Source organism: Merops nubicus, unplaced genomic scaffold (genome assembly GCF_000691845.1).
Source record: "Merops nubicus isolate BGI_N331 unplaced genomic scaffold, ASM69184v1 scaffold19836, whole genome shotgun sequence".
NCBI lineage: Eukaryota > Metazoa > Chordata > Aves > Coraciiformes > Meropidae > Merops > Merops nubicus.
Window position 1 is genome coordinate 231 of NW_008613161.1, and position 20,306 is coordinate 20,536.

Genomic DNA, 20,306 nt, shown 5'->3' on the forward strand with positions numbered 1-20,306 from the left:
GGCCGGGGTCCTCTTCCGTACCCTCACCCACATCGACTCCGTCATCAACAACTATGGGCTACAACTCAACGAGGGCCGCACAGGGGATGAGTTCCTGTTGCTCTTCACCATGGCGTCCAACCACCCCGCTTTCAGCTTCCACCAGAAACAGGTGCTGAGGCAAGAGCTCACCCAGATCCAGAACATCATGGCCAGCACCAGCAAGAATCCCAGCACCTCTACCCTCAACACCATGGCAACCTATCCGGGCTGCCACAAGGTGGGTCCCCTGCTTTGGCACGCCAAAATGGCACTGCTGCGGGGCATTGGCTGCTGTCTCCTGCTCTCGATTTAAACCTTCCTTTTAGCACGGGTATTCTAGGGATAAATGGCACTCTGAGACTGGCAGAGATGAGTTGCTTGGTTGATGGTGGGGATGGTCAACGGAGGGTGAAAAGAGGAGGTCCGTGGAGTTTTTAGAGGCTCGTGATGTTTAAATGGAAAGGGTTTCACAAGCTGATCAACAGGCAGCACTATAAACCTTCACCGATGGCCTCTGGCAGTGTATCTGCTGAGGGGACAGTGCTGCCAGTTGCAGGTTGGGTGATTTAGTAGGAGAAACAAACGAGTAGCATCTCTAGTTTCAGGGGCAAACATCTATTTTAAAGTTTCCCTGAAGAAGCTTGAAGGGAGGCTCAGCTGTGGAAGTAGCTGTCCAGTGGCCAAGGCATCTCAGTGAGTCTGGGTCTTGTTTAGACGAATGGGAGGTTAATGTTTTGCATTTCCGAGGCTAAACTTCAAGAAATGTTGCAGTCGCCCTGAATCTCTCGAGTATTCCTCCTGATGCCAGTGGTTCACCGTCATTAACTTGCTGTTCCTTCGTTGAATTGCCAGCAATTAAGCTCGCCAGTAACATTTTAAGAGGTGCTGTTAGTAATTAGTTATGTTACTGTTGCCTAAGTGCTCTTAGCCTGCAACAACCGAGGGAGTCCAACTGTCTTCTGGACTGAATTTAACCTGCTTGAAAGTTCAAACTAAGTACCAGCTAAGTGGGTGGATGTTATCAGCTGCATCTTTGGAGGATGTACAGACTCAGTCAGCAGATAACTACGTTACCCTTCTACTAAGAAAGAAGATAGTGTGTACATAAAGGCTCTGAAAATCCCTAAATTGGAACAGTATCCTAAATAAAGCTGTTTCTGAGGGCTCGGTTCAGGTTCCACTAAGCTGATCATTGAATTTCAGATTTCTGTCTCAGTCTATGTTCATTCTCCTCCTGAAGACAGATTTCCTTCCAATTTCATGTTTCTTTCAGTGCCACTGCTTGGATTCTAAAATTTAGAGGAGTATTGTTAAACTTCACATTTCTGTTTGTCTTCCTTTCCTCTATCCTCAAACAGTGCTTATTCTCAAGATTTTAAAGGGAAAGAACAGGATATGGGAATGCCTCCTTATTCTAAAGATTTTAAGAGGAAAGAACAGGATATGGGGATGCCTCCTTATTCTCAAGATTTTAAGAGGAAAGAACAGGATATGGGAATGCCTCCTTATTCTCAAGATTTTAAGGGGAAAGAACAGGATATGGGAATGCCTCCTTATTCAATTTAAACGTCTATGTGGCTCAAACATAGATGGGATGAATATCTCCCACGGAATGTAGAAGGGGTATAATTAAAACCAGAAGAAGCTTCCTTTCAGATCGTTAACTGCTTGCAACTTCCCTTATTCAAAAGATTCATGGCCCCCCAGGTTTGAAAGGAGAGGCTGTGAGTGGTAGACACGTTTTCTCAAAATAAGATGAGCAAAAAAAAAAAAAAGAAAGAAAAGAGATAACATTACGCAGGCACAGGAACACTTTTTTTAGAGGTTGCTTTCAGAGCTTCACAAATAGTGCAGGATTTAGGCAGCTGAGAAACTCCAGCACTATTTCTGTCAGTCTAAGATGGACGGAGGATCCATCCTACCATTTTTTGTGCTGGCAGTAAGGCACAGAGGACAGTCTGTTGATGATCGTTTTGGGTTTTTTTTTTTCCCTGAACTCTTTGAAGGGGTGGCTCTTTAAAAATACTTTTTTTCCCTAAGAAGCTGGCGTTGAAGAACACAGATTGCTAAGCAGGGAGTAGTTAAGAGAGAACAAAGAAGGTGACTTTGCTTTCACAGATTTTCACAATGCATTTTGTTTGAACAGATACAGGCTTCCTTTTTTTAAGACTGTTAAATTTTGTCCCTGTTGAATAGCTGGGTAATTTCGTGACTTTTAGAGTAAGCAGTTGGCTTAAAACAGGAGTTGGATGAAGGAAGTGGAAAAACCCCAAAGTCTTTCTCCATTCAGCCCTGTTTAAATCTGCACAAATAAATTCCAGCACTGGGGACTTCAATCTTGTGATGTTACCAAGTTGTGTTGTGACAATACTCGTGTTGTAACATCACCTAGAAAACAACCAACGGGGATGTCAAGAGAAAGTGAGCTGCCCTGGGCTGCTGCCAGCCCTGAGTTCTGCACTCCTCATCCTCTCCAGAACTGGAGGAGAGTTTCCTCCCCAGTGCCAGCTCTTTCTCATCCCTCTTGTTACTTTACTACAGCTTGAGCCATGCTGAGCTGGTGCTTGGAGGCAGCACCCTGTGTTGAAATGTCTGAACGCTGCTCCTCAGTTCTCAAGCAGAAACCTCTTGGAGCTCATCCTTTGAAAATGAGCTGGAGAAGTCACCACTGAGGTCCCAGGAGACTTTGGGAAGCTGGAGTGGAGAGGATGCACAATGGGCTGTGAGGAGGGAGCTCTTTGTGAACAGGGCTTGTTACCAGTCAGCATTTCCCTCCTGCCTGGTGTGGGAATAGAGACTAACACTGGTCTGAATACACCTGTTTTTTCTGTATAACCAGAGGTCCATCACAATTACTAATGATTTAAGTTATTTCAGGGAGGTGCAACAAAGAAGTTGACCAGTGCTCTTTGTTCTCTTTGCATAAACAAGTTGAAATGTGCTGCTTCTGCTTAGGCAGTCCTGTTAAAATATGATCTAACTTGATATTAGCTACAGCTTTTTTCCAGAGGACTTGAGCTTGCAGTCCTCTTTCCATCTCCTCTCTCTTTCACATCTTCCAGTGAAATCACTCAAAAATAAATTGTGTAGAATAGTGAAGAGACTGAGCACTTGATATAAAATGACTGTAAATTTCTCATCATTCTTCAAATTGCCTTGGGGTAGGTGAACACATTTAAAGTTGGCCAGTGATGCAAGGAGGCTCAGAACAACTGCCCATATATTTTTTTGCTTTAATTTGTTGCTTTTCGAGATTGTTCTGGGATTATCTGACTGGTAACTTTACAGGGAGAGGTGGCTGTGGCTGGCCTTAAGTAGGTCAGAAATGATTAAATTCATGGTTTCGACTTGATAGTACAAAATGAAGGTGAAGTTTCCTTGCCCTCAGCAGGGAGAAGGCTGCCCTCTCTGCAGCAGGCTGTTGCTTTGGGCTCTGTAAAGATAATTCCTGCCCCTTGTCTTGTCCTGTATTTTCTTCTGGCTTTGGTGCCAATGCTTGCAGGACTCCAGTTGTGGATTCTTCAAACATTTTGCTCACGGGCATAAAATCTGAGGTTAAAAAATTGAAACTGTGCAAATTGTCTTGAAATAAAGCCCAAACATACATCTAATAAGAACAAGGTCTTTTAAAAAACTTCTATTCCCGGGATTAACAATCATGGGCTTGTTTTTAACTGGAAATGCTGCAGCTGAGTTTTCAGGCTGGTTTTGCACCTTCAGATGCCTATTCAGCTGTCTTCTATGCCTTTGCCACAAAGGAGAGAGAGTGGTTTTCTGGCCAGCACTTAGAGCCTGGCATCTGAAGACTCGTTTCTGTGCTGACAGACAGTGCTTAGAGCTGCAAACTGCTGCTCTCCTGGTGTAGCAGGGGCAGCTGGAAGCACTGGGGCACCTGAAAACCAGTAGCCGAGTGCCTCCTGCTGTGCTGCACCCTATTAGGGTGCTTTGATAGGCAAACTGTCACTGCTGACTTTGTGACCCACAGAGAAAGGGGGATATGCCTCAAAACTGTCTCCCAACAGCTTCAACCACCCTTTCAGGCTGTGTACAGCTTGTGGCAATGGACATCTCTTTTTGCTATAGGTGAAAACTTAAAGCAGTGATGTAAGCTGTAGTGATGCTGTTGTTACAGAAACCCTTAGGCTTGTGTCTTGTGAATAATCACATACTAGGACCTACTTGGCTGCTGGAGCTCATCCAGACATCATCATATGAACCTCTGCATGGGCTGCATGTGCTCTCAAGAAGTCTACATGCATTAGTAACAGTGAGGACATAACTTGGAGAACTAGAGGAGAAGTTATTCATGAATCTGGCACCTTGTATTTCAAATACAGCTTCCAAGTACTGCACCAATGGCTATTTCAAGTTTATAGCATAAGATGCTATTTTTTCACCCACGTTAATTCCACAGACTCATCTAAAACTTGGAAATAACTAAAGACTATATTGGGAGCTGTGTGGATCTGAGAGGTGCATTTCAAATGCCTTCACCCTTCTGCACTGTTTGCTACGAGTGAATGAAGATGTTACATGTGCCATCTTCAGAAACAGTGGATCTTCTATAATATAATTGAATTTTTGTCTATAATAATAATCTTCAGAGATTTTTATTTCATCTGTGGATGATGAGTTGGAAAAAAACTATCATTTGTTGGGTTTGAGTCCTTAGGCTCTCACAGAGTAAGCAGTGTAGCTTTGCAGGGATAGGATAAATCATGAAAGCCCCAATTTTTAGCCTCCTGAAGGTATTTCATAGTTTTTGTAGATTACCACATTAACCTAATAGGAGTTGCTAGTTAGGTTTAGAGGTGTTTACTCCCTGATTGTGGGTAGTTATCTCTGGAATGATCTCACTTTCAAAAACACGTGGAACTAAACTTGAGAGCTGTAGGGATGAGTCTTGGAGCTTCCAGCTGGTGACATGTGCTAGTCTTTGGATGTCCTTTCAGTATTCTGGGTGCTTGAGGCAAGGTGGATTGCACCACCTCTTGATGAGTTAACAAATACCAGGCTTCCGCTTCTGGCTCATTTCTTGCTGATATTCTTGTCTGAAAGTTTTGGTGACTCCAATAAAACAGTTCAGTCTCAAACTTGCAATATTTCCAGAAATGAGCTTAAGCTATAAAGGAGTCCTTGGAGGACAATGGTCTCATGGAGTATTAATTACCACCAAATTCACTTTGCCTAATCATATGCTACGTGATCATCTCGGAATTTAAGAACTTGAATTAGTTTGCTGGGGAAGTGGCCTGTACATCCAAATATCAGGGGCAGAGCAGCCAAAAAAATGTGTTGAGCTAATAATGATGTTGTTTTTTCCGTGAACTGTTTTTCCCCCCCCCTTTTTTTTTTTTCATGCAGGCTGAATGAAGTTTTTGTCTTAAAAGCTCATTCTGCTTCACTTTTAAAATTTATTCTTTTTTTCCACTAATTACCTTGTAGCTGTTAGTTGTCTTTTAAGTGACACTGAAGTAGACCTCATCTCTTCTGGAATAAAAATGCCTGTTGTAGGGTGTTGGATGTTTTGGGCTGTACCAGCCTTCAGAGTATTTTGACTGAATTAGTGTACAAGCTGTGTGCAGATCCTGCTTGGAGAAGCAAGCCAGCAGTAGTTAACCACACCTAACAAGCATTCCAGTGTCTAACTTCAAAGGTTCTGAACAGCATCCTTGTTTGGAAGCATTTAACCATTTGGTTTAGCTTTTTTTAAAGTGTCTGAACTGCTAAAACTGAGGTCCTGCCATCTTTTAGCTGGATATTTGACACAGCACTGCCTCTTTCTAGCAGGGCAGAGCTCTGGTTCTTTTCAGGGCTTCTCAGTGCTGTGATCCTTTTCTTTGTTCAAAGAGATGTGTTCAGTCATCTTCCATGTTCAAACACTGCAGAGTTCATCTTGCTACTTGCTTGTGAGTGCTTTTTCTCTTAAAAACCAGAGAATACAGGAATGCTACTCCCAAGAATATAGATAAGAGTTTCTGTGAATACATAGAACCTTATTCTAGAAATGCTCAATCTAATTCATCTGTGGAAATGAGAGCTATTGTCACACTTCAAACTAGAATTTGACTTTTTGGCAAAAGACTTGAAGGGATTTGAGCTGAAGTTATTTAGACTGGGAAAGGATATTAAATCTAACAAAGAGATGTTACATGCTCTGGCTCTGCATCCCTTTGCATGGATTTTGTAAGGAGCAAGCATCTAAATTCCTTGCTCTTGCCTCTTGCTAAAACAGAATGTTTCCTGTGGTGCCATTAACGTGATTATCCACTAATAAGCATTGGAAGGGATAAACTTTTTAACAGGTGTTCTGGCCAGTACAGGGCTTCAGGACTTTTGTAAATAGCTGAAGTGGTCCAGAAATAATGAGATCAATTACTTAAGAGGAAGATCTTAATTTTAATTAAAGACCTGCCAAGCCACGATGATAAATAGTGAAAGTGGATGTTTTTCGTGCGTATTGAGCCCTTTCCGGTGTTGTCTTTTTTCTGCCATAAGTAGTCTTGTTGCACTCAAGCCATTACTGAAGTGGATATTGAGGAGGGGAGGGAGGGGGAAATGAGGTTCAGTGAGTTTGTGACTTGTCACATAACTTCTGCCAACCTTGTTAACATCTGAGGTGTTGGAGAAGAAGCCAGAGTGGCACCGAACCATTCTACCAGGGAAAGGCTTATGGTGCCATGGCTTGGGTTGCACTTCAGGAGATTTTAGAATCACTTCTTTGACTGTTTTTTAACCTCCCAAATGCAAGTACTGACCCTGTGGGGGCAACTTCCCACCCGTGTGCTGGCCACCTAAGTAAGCAAAAGTCAGCATAATATTAATGTTTTAAACCCAGATGTCAAGCTAAAGGCTTGTATAGCAGATAGGACCATGCTAGCTGTGGAATTCTCTTGGGAAGTGTGGGGAGATCTTGCTTCCCTTCTGGTGGCCTTGCTTTTAGCTTTTGGTGGTGAAGAAATAGGGACTTACTTGCCCATCACTGCAGTGGTTTCTCTCTCAAGGTCATGTTTATAACCGGTTATCAGTTTTGGTTTTGAGGTGGCTTTAATGATTGGTTTATAAGATTCAGACTTCATTTGTTTTGATGGGAAAATAAAATAGCTTCCTTGTCATCTTGCCTTTTAAAAAAAAATATGCCTGATGTACCAGAAGTCTTAAAATGAAAGTGCTTTGAATGAGCACGGTGTGAGTGAACTGGTTGCACTCGCAGCCTGTCCAGCAGTTTGAAATGAGTGGTGGCAGAAAACATTGCACTAACTAATGTTAAAGAATCCTGAAACAACTTTGCAGAGTGCAGCTGAACTTGTTGGGCTGAGGGATTCAGTGAGTATCTTTGTGCAAAGGGGAGTTGTTTCAAATGCTTCTTTTGAGTGTCTCGGATGGCAAAGAAGGAGCAAAGTGTAATTAATATCTGGTTACTCTGTGATGAATTTATGTTCCTAGTGTTAACAAAGTATTCACAATTCTTTAAGCAAGGGATTTTTAGTGACTTAGCCTATAAAACACAGCCCAGACTTTCGTGCTCTGTTTGCTCTGCTGACTGTAATGGAGCCTTATAGCAGGTGTGTGATTGTCCCAGAGCATTTAAGTGCTGCATGCCTCATTTCATTCCAGTAATAGCCTCCCAGGACAAAAGCATCTGATCTATTATCCCATTTCACTGTGAATTGCCTCTTCACCCTTTGTGCTCAAAGATGGAGACCTTTTTACCACCTTCCTATGGGAATAGGTATGGGACCTTTTGAAACATCTTGATTGATGCTTATGTCTTTTTTACTTTTTTTTTGGTAGATCCTGGCTGTTGTAACTGCATAAATTTCTAGCCCAAACCAAACACTTTCAGTTGCATTCACTTCCCACTCCAACAAAGCAACTACACAGCTGTAAATTTAAGTGTTGAGCAGCATGGAGGACTTTACTAGATATGTGAAAAGTTAGGTGTGTTTGTGAGTGCATCTTAAACATCCTTGTGGAAGAGCCCAGGTCTTCAAAAGGAGTAGTTTCAGATTTTGATTTTCCAGTGGGAGCACAGTCAGGTGTTTGCACGTGTGAAGAAATGCAGAGCTGGAGCCTGAGGCTGTGGTTTCACAAGCAGCTGGGCAGACTAATAGCTTGTTGCTGCTACGAGGAAGAAGTTGCTTAGTCTTGCTCCTCCTGGTTTTGTCATCTCAGTAGATTTTGAGTTCAGGACCTGGCATTGGTTGCTCTTGACTCTGGCTCAGACTTGGCCTATGGAACATGTTGCTAGATTGATATCTGAGTGATAGCAATACCTTTATTTTTCAATGTATTTGGGAACCTGAGTTATACTCTTGCATTGGGAAGTAGCAGCTTATCTGCCTTACACGTGTGAGGGCTGTATCCTTGCCATCAAGCTTCTGCTGGAGCATTTTTCCAAACAGGATTGCACCACGTTAAAGACCTTGGTGTTAACTTCAAAATAAGCTGCTGTTAATACCCCCTAATATGAAACTGGCAAGAGTGAGTGGAGTTGACTGGTTCTCCTCACCCTAAACTTCAGTAATGCAACGCCTGAGTTCACTCTTCTGTGTGACCTGCACGAGTCTCGAGCACAGAAGTCAGTTTATGATCATGAATGATTTAGAATGGAGGCTTCCAAAGCAAGTCTTGGCAGAAGGATTTCTTTGTGGGACTGCCTCAGTGTATCACTGGCCACTTTTGAGAACTGAACATCACGTGGAAATGTTTTCCTGTGTGATCACTGGGAAGAATGTGTTCATGTGGATTTTAGCTGCAGCCCTGGTGCCTCACTTAACTGACTCGTTGCTTTTATATCTTGTTCACTTTTCCTGTCTAATGCCTGACCTACATTTCATAGCTAACGAGGTACAGAAATCACTGCTTTATTCCCTTGGTTCCTATATTATTGTTTCCTTAAATTATAAGTCATGTTACAGTTCAGGTAGTAAGATATGTTGATTTTTAGTGTTGGCTTCACTTCAAACTAAGTCAGCAAATAGTTCACTATTAAACCATGTGTTTTCTGTGTTCTGCTTAGTTATTTTTAAAAGGAACATAATTGCTTTTTTGGTAAAATTCTTACCACATTAAGTTTGACCTTCTATCAGCCCTGTTATTTTTATGAAAGACTTTGCTATATTAAATCTTTGGCACCGTCCCTGGGGAGCAAAGCTAAAAGTTACTGAATCTGGCTTCACAGATTTACCATTTTCTTTATTGACTTTCACTGTCTTGGATGGTAGCAGAGCCACTCCAGGTAGCACTGGCTGAAAGAGAAATAGCACCTCTCAAAGCTACTGCTCCCAGTGATTTTTGTTGTGTGATATTTTTTAATTTTTTTTTTTTCCTGTGTGCTTTTTGATGAATCAAGGAATTTGGAGAGCTTTCTAGAACTTTTTTTGCCATCCCAAGATCAGAGATGTACTAACAGGCTTAGATACTGCAAAGAAAATAGGTGGACTCTGCTGTAAAAAAAGTTGTTTGCTGACAGGTGAAAAGGGAAAAATGTGGCTAAAATTCTAGCAGTGACTTTTGATACCTTGATGTGTTTTTCCTTGAGTCCTGAGCCAAAGCAATTGTTTCTAAATGCTGAACTCCTGAAGGTAGAAAGCTCCAGGGTGGCATTCTGTGATCCTTCTGCCTCTAGCCTTGTTGAGAAGGATGCACTCTTCAGTAGCTGACACTAGTTTTGATTCTGTCTTTATTGCTGTGGAGAATGAGACATGGAACAATCCAGGCTGAACCTCGGGTAGTTGTTAGTAGTGATGAATTCTCTGTGTTATTTTCAGTTATGGCTACAAGTTTAATTTAAAATTCAAGAGACAAGCTAGAGCTTTATCTGGAAAGTCAGAAGTCCATCTGTGAGCCAGATGCTTTGCTATAGAGGGAGTAGGCACAACTCCCTCTGGAGCTGTTGTTGCTGTATTGGATGAGTCTTCATGGACTGTACATTCCTGGTTTCTGTGACACCAGCTTATCTACCTTTACTGGGGACTCTTACTGCTCTAGAAAACAAGCCTTTAACAGTTCTTGAACAGCAGATGCTTATTCTTTAATGGCATCCTGGCTTTATTTAGAGACAGTACAGGTCCAAAAAGGTCCAAAGCAATTTCCTTACCTCCTCCTAGAACCTTCATCTCCCTGGATTGTCTTGCTCTTCATTCAGAATCTAGTAACTACTTATTAGCAGTTGTTTGTGCTCAGCCCAGACTGGGGATTCCAAGTCTTGAAATGTGGTGAGTGTTCCTCCCAGAATTTACCTGACACTGAGTTTCTACAGTTGAATTTAGACAAGTCCTCCTTGGGCATCTGCTGCTAAGCTTTTGTCAGTGTTTCTCCCAACCCTCCCAGGACAGTATCTCCTGCAGCTCATAGCTGCTGGGTTATTGTTCCTCTGGTTTGCTTGGTCTCAAATTAAAACAAAAAAAAAAAGGCTGTTACTATTTGGGAAGTAAGACTTTGATTCGCCAAACATTTTTCATTAGTTTACTTTTCCTAAACAATTCCAAACCTTTACAGTATTGGTATGTTTAAGTCAGTGGAAAAAATGATTTAAAATTTGGAACAAAAGCTTTAAGCAGTCAGATTTCCTGGTTATAACACCAGGCAGCTCGCTAACAAAATGCTCCATTTGGAACTAATCAGAGCTCTGTGATTTTTCTAGGCCAATTTGAAACTGCTTTGCTTTGATGTGCGACTGAATCAGATAGTATATGAGCTCAGTCAGTGAAGACAGATGGGCTAAATTAATCTTTACCAAGTATATAAAAATTAAATCTTTATGGAAGGAATTGGAGGTTATGTGTAAACAAAATGCAAATTTTAGACTGCACGCGATGCTGCTTGTAAGGATAGTGGAGAGAAGGGAATGCAAGATTGGAGGCAATATATTGTGACAAACTGCTTGCTTGGAGATTTTTCTGAAGCCATGTGGCTGTGTTCTTACTCAGTTTCAAGTACTGTGAGTGTTTGTATTTGCTGTTTGCTCTGAAGATTTCCAATCAGGTTGTTTCGGATAACACAGCCTGGCCAGAATCTAATTTTCTAGCTCACTCTGTTGCTCTCTCACTCTTCTGAACTCCCCCATTGCCAGGAGGATGGTGGTGTCATTGCTCAGTCTGCTGGAACTTCCCCTCAGCAGCAATCCACTGGAGTGAAAGTTTAATGAGCTCCAGGAGAGAGCTGTGCGAGAGAAGCTTTGGTAAAAACTGACTTTGGCAAGGAGATTTAAACTCCTCCCCATCCTTCCCCCAGGCTTTAAGGCTGATGGCTCATGTGAAACCTCGATGCTAAGTTTTTGTTGTTAGTGGAAAGCTCTGCTGAAGTGGTAAACTTTGTTTTTTTTTGATCAGAAAACAGACTAACAGTGCTGAAAAGGAAAGCAGATACTTGTAATCCTGCTTGCTTCTGACACTCCTCTGTCTTTCTGGATTGATTTATCTGCATGTACAAGCTTTGTTATGGATGTCAAGTTCACCAAGTCTCTCCCTTGTGCTACTGCCTTAAACTGCATCTAAATCTATAAACATGAGTTTTCAAATGGAGCACACAATAGGTAATTGTATAGAGTGAGGATGTGCTGTTTTTACCTGCATTGTGTATTGTGATGGATGCCAATACGTAAGGCTAATGGTAGTTAGCAAAAGCATTGTTTTAAGCATAAATTGTTCTAATTTGTGGCACTGACTCAAGTCATCAGGGTCTGAGTTGAGCCTTTTCCCTTGCAGGGACCTGTAGTCACTGGTGTTAGTGACCACGAGTAAAGGATCTCTTCTTTTGTTACATCAAGATGCACCTTGCCTCCTGTGATTTATAAAAGGCTAAAATCCACATTAAATTCTAATTACAGCTCTTCGTGCCAGGATTTCACCTCGCTTCAAAGCGTGGCAGTTGAAATTAAAGTAACACATTAGTTTGAGGGCTTTTGTTACTCTGAACCACCTCTTTAAAGCACACTTTCCTCTTTAAGGTGCTCCTGCCTGTCCTGCTGCTGAAAGTGTTCATCCACTTCTGCTTCTCATCTCCTAGAAAACAAGAGAGCAGTTGCCTTGCTTGTGAGGGAGGTGTTGAATGTTGTACTACAAGTAATAGGTGGCTCTTTAGGAGTTATATATTAGGCCATGGAGTCTGTTTTGATGATGCAGCCTTCTGCCTGGGCATTTTTAGTGTGTAATTTTTTCGTGGAAGTACAATCCTGATAGCAGGCTTTTAAATGGCAAAGACAAGAAATGGAGGGGTTTGGCTAAATTGGAATTCATTCCATGTAATCGGTGTGGAAGTACTTTGAAATGTCTTGAGTCTGCATCTGTGTGGGTAGGTGACAGCATAAAAATTGTTTTCCAGGAGTTCTTTTCCCTTAGTTTTTCTTCTTGAAAAGTTAAGAACTGCACTGTGGAGAGGTTAAGGGTCTTGCAATATCTCCACAATTGACTGCTGTGTGACTATTGTTTAAAAAAGAATTATACTTTAAGTAGCTTTTACAGATTAGCCAAGATAATCTAGATTTGTGACCAGCTGCTGATTGAAAAAACTTCCCTGAATTGTTACTTGTGGAGTATCAATAGTAGCACCCCATGGTTTTAAAAGCACCAAATGTCTCCTAACTGCCTTCCAGGTGGCTCTGTTCACTCTGGAGGAAGGTGTGATGTTTGCACGTTCCCTCCGTTTATTTTACTGGATTTTTATGGTTTTTTTTTCTTTGCAGGTCACTCCAAGGTCTGAGACCCCCATCAACAGTGTCAGCAACAGCTTGGAGAATGTACTCCATACATCAACACATTCCATTGAGGAGTCATTACCCAAGAGGCCCTCGGGGAAACACTCCAAAGGTGTGTCCTTTTCTGCACACGTACCTCCAGTGGGGGAATCGACCTGTGTCTCTTGATGGCCATGAGAGCTATTTTAATTGTGATTGGAGATCATCATTTTGCTGCTTTTGGGTTAGTGTAGGAGTGAAAAGCAGACACCAAGAGACAAGTATGCTGCTGCTTCTGTTGGGAACAAGCAGGAAAGTTCCCTGCGAGTTGAAATACCACCTTAGCTCTCATGAAATATTACATCCTCAAAGAGCGAATCTCTCTCACACTCCACCTCTCATCCTTATAGTAGCAGCTTATTTCTTGGAGGAAACATATGGTGGTGAGTGTTGCTTTACTGGGGAGAAGCAAAGGCATTTAAAACAGCAGTTAGGCTTCCACTTCCACCTTTCCCTTGGCTCCCAGGAAGGTGTAAATGAGAAGCTGAAGGAGGAGGAGTAGAGGACAGGAGAGGGAGCTTGCATACGTGTGTGCCCTGAATGTTGTTACAAAATAAGTCTTATTTTTGTAATCCTTTATTATGTGATGACCTGGCTAAAAACAGGGCTTAGCAAATTAGAGTTAATAAGTCTGCATTCCACTTCTACACTCCAGGCTATGATTACGACCCTTAAAATGGCTAGGTTAAAATGTCACTCACAATATTTTTGCTTAATGTATACAAAAAGCACTGTTAAGGGAAGGAAGGCTTTGAACTGTGAGCTGCTGTTTGTGTAGGACAGCTTTTGTGAACTCTTTGTGGTATTAATAAAAATAGCTCTGCATGGCAGAACTAAGGCAGGGAAGTACACCATCACTTCAGCAGCACTGGTGTATTGCCTTCAAATGTCATTAAAAATACTGTCACGGACCACGTAATTGAAGTTTTTTTATTTGGAATTGGTCTTCAGAGTTCTGTTTCCTTCTCTGCCACGGGCTTGCTGCATAACTTTGCAAACAGAGTTTAATACCATGTCAATGGTGATCAGGAATTTCAAAGCACATCTTGACTCGGAGGAACTGATGCAGATTGGAAAGGGTTAAAGATCCCCAGAAAATGTTCTTAGCTTGCCTCCACTGGATCTCCTTTTCTGTGACATACTGGACAATAATCCCAGTAGCTGTAAGTAGCAATATTTTTTTTTACAGTGGAATAGTGCTGTAAGTAGCTATTTCTCCAGCTGTAAAAGCTATTGGGGTAGAAGAAAACGCAACACTAAGCAGAGGCATGGCTACGTTTGTGGCTTTCATCTGATTAAAAATAGGCCAGGGTTCAACACTGTCTTCATTTGTACTCAGTGATTGCTATTCCAGTACCATATATGCCAAGATTAGTCATGGTACGCTGTGAAAATTAATTAGGTTTTCCTCTGATCTGTTTTTCACTTATAGAATACCTGCTTTGTTCTCAGAGGATGTAGCTTTTTAATTTATAGATTGCCTTGGTGGTAGGTGATAAAAGGAGATGTGAAATAAAGACAGGTTTCTTTCAAAATGATGCTCTGCGTTCTGGTTCACCAGCAGCAAAGATTGTGTTGAGTTCCCCTTGATATATGGTGATCTCTTTGGTAGGGAGATCTGTCCCTGAAGGCTGGAGTACAACCAAAGGTTACTTGCTAGCCTGGAGCCACCACTGCTTGCTCGCAGCTTTCCAATTCTCATGGCAAACAGTCACATCTCTTAATTGCTAACTTTTTAACCTAGAGCACATGAAATTTGGTCACGAGACTATGGGATGAACAGGTTGCTTGACCAGCTGAGGTCAATTATTTGACCAGTAATTCTTGTGTTGATGTTTTCTAGTGAGTCTTGTTTCAGACAGCTTGAGAGGATGGGATTTCTTCTCACTTGTGGTCAGAAATAGGGAGCTGCCCAAGTTTGTCGTTCCTCCCTTGGCAGAGTATCAGAGCTGGAAGTGTTTCAGTTAAAAAGGCTGTAGCTGAAACAGAAGAAAAATGAGAGGGCTCATGAAAAGTGCAGTATCCGTTGTGCTTAGTTGGATTAGAGACAGTTTGTATTAATCCAGTGAATGGTTTTAATCCTGATTTGTAGAAATGTCAGTAGTATAAAACACTCCGTGTGCACTCAAACAGTGAATAGGGTTGTAGCAGGGTTGGACCTGGAAGTTATCAGTGGCTGTATTTGCCCTAATCCTTGCTTTGAAACTAACTGTTAGCATAAAGTATTTCAGGTTTCTACATGGGAGAGAGATAAGAGTGGAGTATTGCTGAATACTCTTAACAAACTGGGAGGGGAAGTCTGTATGCACTTGTTTGCCTTGAGTGGTTAGCTGGAAACGTTCACACGTGCCTCAAGTAGAGACTTGTCAAATGCATAACATCTGAATAATTCCACCATCCTAGCCACACAGAATATCACTGCCTTGGGAAACACTTTTGTAGAGTGTGTGTCAGTCTGAGAAGCCCAGAGACCTTTCCTTTACTCTGGGAGGCTCAGCTCACCATGGGAATGCTGTCAGGTCTTGGGCTGCTGGATCTGTGCTGTAATGCCCAGGCTGGTGGGAGTGGTGACCAGCTAAGGACAATCATGTGGTTATTTAGCAAAATTCACAAAGTTTTCTACACTGGTCCTTCAGTCACAACTAAAGCCCCATCTCCCCTCTGCAAGAATCAGTGCTGAAGCAGGGTAAACCAGATTGGACCTTTCTGCAAAGTAAAGATTTGTGACACTAGGCAGGTCCTGTACCTGTTGACATGAAGCACAGATAGCTGAAGTGCTTATCTGAACCTCTCTTTTGTAAAATGAAGTTCAAAGCCTGTGCCTGGAAGGACATGGACCTCTGTTGAAGTCTAACAGCTATAACATGCAGTATAAATGGTGCCTTTTACTCATTTTTGACTGGTGATTTAGGATTGTTCAAACTTGGTTTTACAGATGTGGAAGTTATTGTAACTGGAGGTCACTTTGTGGAGACTGTTCTCAGGAACTGGCTGTTGTGTTGGGAAGCTGCAGACAGCTGTACTTGTAGGTTTGAAGGTATTGACACTGGCCAAGGAGAAGAGAGGCAAAACCACAAATTCTTCTGCTCCATGGGATGGAAATTGCACGAGGGATTTGTTGCTTCATCTTCCTGTCTCCTTTTCCACTGTTTCTAGAGTGTAGCTGGGTTTTAACTATGGTTTTAACACTGAGCTGAACAAAACAATCCAATTCAAATGAACCTTGGGCAGCTTTTGCATACGGGGTGGGTTGAGTGTCACGCTCTCTTCTTTGTGTTGCCCTTGGCTTTTTTCTGCAGTTCTACAAGAATTGAACCTGTGCTGCAGGTTCAATACAGCTGCAGAAGATGTTGGTGTTGGACATGGATTCTTGTTTCAAAGGTGAATTTTTATGCTTGCAAATACTTTCCTGATAGTGCAGCTGGGTCTCGATGGTCCCTTCCATAGGCAGGTTTGGATTCCCCAGCACAATGACAACAACCAAGTCAGCCAGCTTAGTTGGAGGCACTCTGATAAAGGCACCAAGGCTGGTTGTCTTCAATTAAGGATTTTACCCTATATTTTAGGGGGAGCCACCTCAGAACCTTTCCCAAGAGCAAAGTGACTGAGGTGCTTAAAGAAGGTCACTGGTTAAAAATGTTATGTTCACTAGCAGCCTTTGTTCAACAAACAATCCTGTGCTGGTAGCCAACAGAGTCAGTTGTCACACCAAAGTCCAGGAGGAGCTTTCAGACCTACAGCAAGCCCCATTTGCAGAGCTGATGTGTAACAAGCCTGTGGGCAGAGAGTTGTTTTGACCTTGTGTGCCAGTTCCCAAAAGAGTAGTTAGTTATCAAAGCTGAATGAAAATTCCAGTTTATCTGATTTTTTTTTTTTATTTAAAAAAAGCAATAAGTATTTCCTGTACACCAGAGAGGTGATTAATTACTTTTACTCTAAGGTTCTGAGAAGGAGGATTTGGCCATGGGGTGGGTAGCACTGCAAGCAAACACTGCCCTGTGCATGTGACATATTTTAGCAGTGTATTAAACAAGGTCAGTGACCACAGCATATTTTCCAAAAGCACAGTGGAATAAAGCACATTAGACCAGATGTTGAAGTGCAGAACAAAAGAATCTTTATAATAAAGGCAACCTAAGTTACAAAACATTACAGTATGAGGACTCTGCAGTCTTCATACTGTAATTTCTCAGAGTGCTGTGTAAAATTTGGATTTGTCACAGCCTCTGGGTTTTTATTTCCTGCAGTGGAAGCTCTGTGTTGGTATTTATAAGATGCTGGTTACTGCTGTGAGGCTTTGCAGGTGCTGCTTACTGTTGGTTTCCTCCACAGACCAGCCTGGAAGATGGTTTGCTCGACTGAACAAGTCTCATTTTCTGTGAATTGACAAAAAAATTCTTGTGCTTCCTGTATATTTATCTTGCCTTTCTGCTGTTGCCACACAAAACCTCAGAATTGTCTCCCAGCCACTCTGATTTCAAATGAAGCAACTGTTGAAATATGATCTTCACAGTGAAGCTGAATCACAGTTCTTGCAACACATGTGTCTAATGACAGGCACAATCGGCTGTCTGTGGGCAGAAGAGTAAAGCTTTTAGATGTAAAGTGGGCTCAATGGACTTTATTCTGCAGTCTGTACTCCATTTAGTACTCCTGCTGAGCATAGTGAAACTTCTTAATTGCAGGGATGCTATTAGTCCATGTACAGGGTCCTGCAAAGCACTGACAGTGTCCCAGGCTGGAATACATACACATGATTTACTGGAGGAAAGGAGCTGCAGTCTGTGGACACGAGGGAAAACAAATGCACTGAGATGTGTTTTCTTTGAAATGCATCAATTTAATTTTGGATTAATATTAGGATGTCAAATAGATCCTTTGTAGTAATCCTGTTGACCTGGGGTAGGATGTGAGTCTCAGGTAGGTTAAGCTGATTATGTGCAGCAGGCTTTGGTCTCCAAATTTTTTCATTACAGTAGTCAGTGTGGTGTAAGCCATCAGAACTTCTGACCACTCTTTTTGCTACCCAGTTTGTTTCCCTTGGTAAAATTTGTTTGTATGTTCTTGCACCTTATTTTTCTCTCTCACTGCCTTGACTCATCCTTTTTCCACAAGAAACTAGACTGTAGGAGCTCCCTCAGCTAAGGGCAGTCCACAGCCTTTTCCTCCTGACATGCCTGATGCCAGTTGTTCAGCCTGTTGAAGACAGGGAGAAAATAAAGGGAAGGAAAAAAAGCTCTGAAGTCCTTTTGGTGCAGGGATCAGACTTCACAGTGCCTTGTTCTGCATCCGTTGTGTAGCTGGATTAGTCTATTTTTAAGTAAATACATCATCTCCAACAATATTTGGTCAACTACCATTAGGGTAGGGCTTAAAGAAATATTTAGGCTATGATAATCCTTCAGGAAAAATCTCCCTCCACCAACTGTATATAATTTTTCAGCTGTTTGTATATGTCTTTGTTCATTTTATGGCTGAAGTAGGGCTCTGCTTCTACACTTCAGCAGTGTTGGGTGGTTAGATCACACACAAGGCACTGCATTCCCAGCTGGCCATCTCTAATATGCTAGTTGTTTTATGAGCATCTAGTATTTAGAATTAATTCTAGCAGTCAAATCTGAGGATTAGTATACTTAAAAAAAATATATTATTTTGATGTTGCATATTTTCCCCTGTGCCAGAAGATTGTTGTATATGAAGAAATTTCTTGAAGCCTGTGTTGCATAAATCACACAGCTTGGTCTTCAGCAGTTGAAGCTGGAGTTCAGTTAAGGTCAGAGGCTTAACTGCAGTAAAGACAATGCTCACAAGGTTTTATTCCTATTCAAACCCACTGCATTTCATCTCAGGGTTTTCACTGATCTGTGCAGTTGTACTCTGTGCTGCTGTAGGCAGCCCGTTTTATGTCCCCAAAGCCAGAGACTGGGTTAAGCAGCTCACTTACCCTTGGGCTGTGACAGGGCTGGGAGGAGAGTTTCACAATCCTGGGGCTATGCCTGGACTCTGGCAAATTTATGTTGCTAACAGTTAATAAGTTAACTTTTGTACTCTGGAGGTTGGGGTCAGTTTTTCTTTGTCATCCTTGTGACATCCCTTTCCACATAACACGACTTGTCATAGCAACCCCAGATCTCTCCTGACAAGATCCAAAGGGAAAGGAGGGGAGAGTGGCATGGGGACTCTTCCCAGAATGAGAAGCAGGCTCCTGAGCTGCCTACTCATGCAATCATCACAAGGTTAATGGTTGGACTTGATCACCTTGAAGGTCTTTTCCAGCCTCAATGATTCTGTGTTTCTGAGTTGTGCTTTCTATTTGCCAGTGGCTCTTGTTTGAGTTTGTGACAGGAGACACTAATGTGCATTTCCTGTAAGCAGTTTTAATTGTGTATATACATATGCCTTGTTCCCATCTTCACCTAAAAGAATCACATGCTTGTATCAGGCATATACCAAACCTGCCGAGTGGTTCTTTTTCTTCAGTTAGGGTTTCTTGCTTGTTTTTCCTCAATAATCCCCAGGAAATGATGGAATTGCTCTGCTCAGGCAGTTCTGCCACTCTCTGCGTTATCAACTGTTGAGCCTGTTGATTAAATTCATTCAGATTTGTCAGAGGTATTTGGAGTCTTTATTTACAGTAATGTCTGGATAGAAGAGACTCATTCATGCTTCCATCAAGAGGAGAGGTAAGAACAGCTCTGTCCTTATCCTGTTTTGTCTGCCCAGCCACTCATCGTGTTTATTTTTTCTGGACTAGAAGCAGTGAAGCACTTGATTGTGAGTACTCTGAAGCCTGTTCAGTTTGGTTTTGGTGGGAATTGGATGATACTTCTGTTTATAATGAATTAGAATCAAGCCATTTTGAAAAATAAAAATTCTAAGACTAGCATGCTGGTAAATTCAGCCGTGCCAAGGATTTCACCTTCTCAGGCAGATTCCTGATCCTAGGTAATGACAATGTAGTTATCAATGTCTAATGTGACACGAGTTTATCATCTTTAGTACTCTTTGCCTTGTTTTGTGGCTCTTCAGAAGCACAGGAGGCAACCCTTGGGCGTGCACATTCCTAAAAGGACTCTCTTGTGGTGCCAGCTCACGTCTGTGAGGCCCTGGAGGTGCCTGCTCTGGCACATTAGCTGTTAATGCAGATGAAATTAGTAGTCATTACCCCAACAGCTATGGAGGCAATAGCATGACCTTCTGCCAGTAATGGAAGCAGCATAAGCAGTGTAAGCTTTTAATTAAAATCCCATTAAATGAGCAAAACCAGTTTTTCTGAAATCTTTAGGTAATGGCTTAATGCAGTGCATCCTCTGACAAAGTGTAGCAGGGTCTGGATAAAATGAGCTGTGAAGACTTTACCTGGTGTATGTCTTGGTAGAACTAATGCTTGAGCCTCTGTTTATACTGAAAAACCTCTGTAGAGGCAGGGGGAGAAAATCTGAAATTTATCAACGTGCTGAAGGACAGAAAACATGTCATGCAGAACTTCAAGGAAAAAAAATGAAGGTGAACATTAACTGCTGATTCTTGTCTGCTGGCAATTCCT

At 42.0% G+C, this 20,306-nt stretch overlaps 1 protein-coding gene across 1 annotated transcript in view; it reads left to right on the top strand.

Moving 5' to 3' along the window:
* ZCCHC14 (zinc finger, CCHC domain containing 14) overlaps nucleotides 1–20,306 on the top strand; it is a gene marked incomplete at its 3' end in the record, with an annotated part of 46,341 nt that overhangs the window by 222 nt on the left and 25,813 nt on the right. The window contains exons 1-2 of the mRNA XM_008941821.1: nucleotides 1–259; nucleotides 12,710–12,833. The exon at nucleotides 1–259 is cut by the window's left edge and continues 222 nt beyond it. Of these exons, the coding sequence (XP_008940069.1) occupies nucleotides 110–259; nucleotides 12,710–12,833 (274 nt within the window). The remainder of the gene's footprint in view (nucleotides 260–12,709; nucleotides 12,834–20,306) is intronic.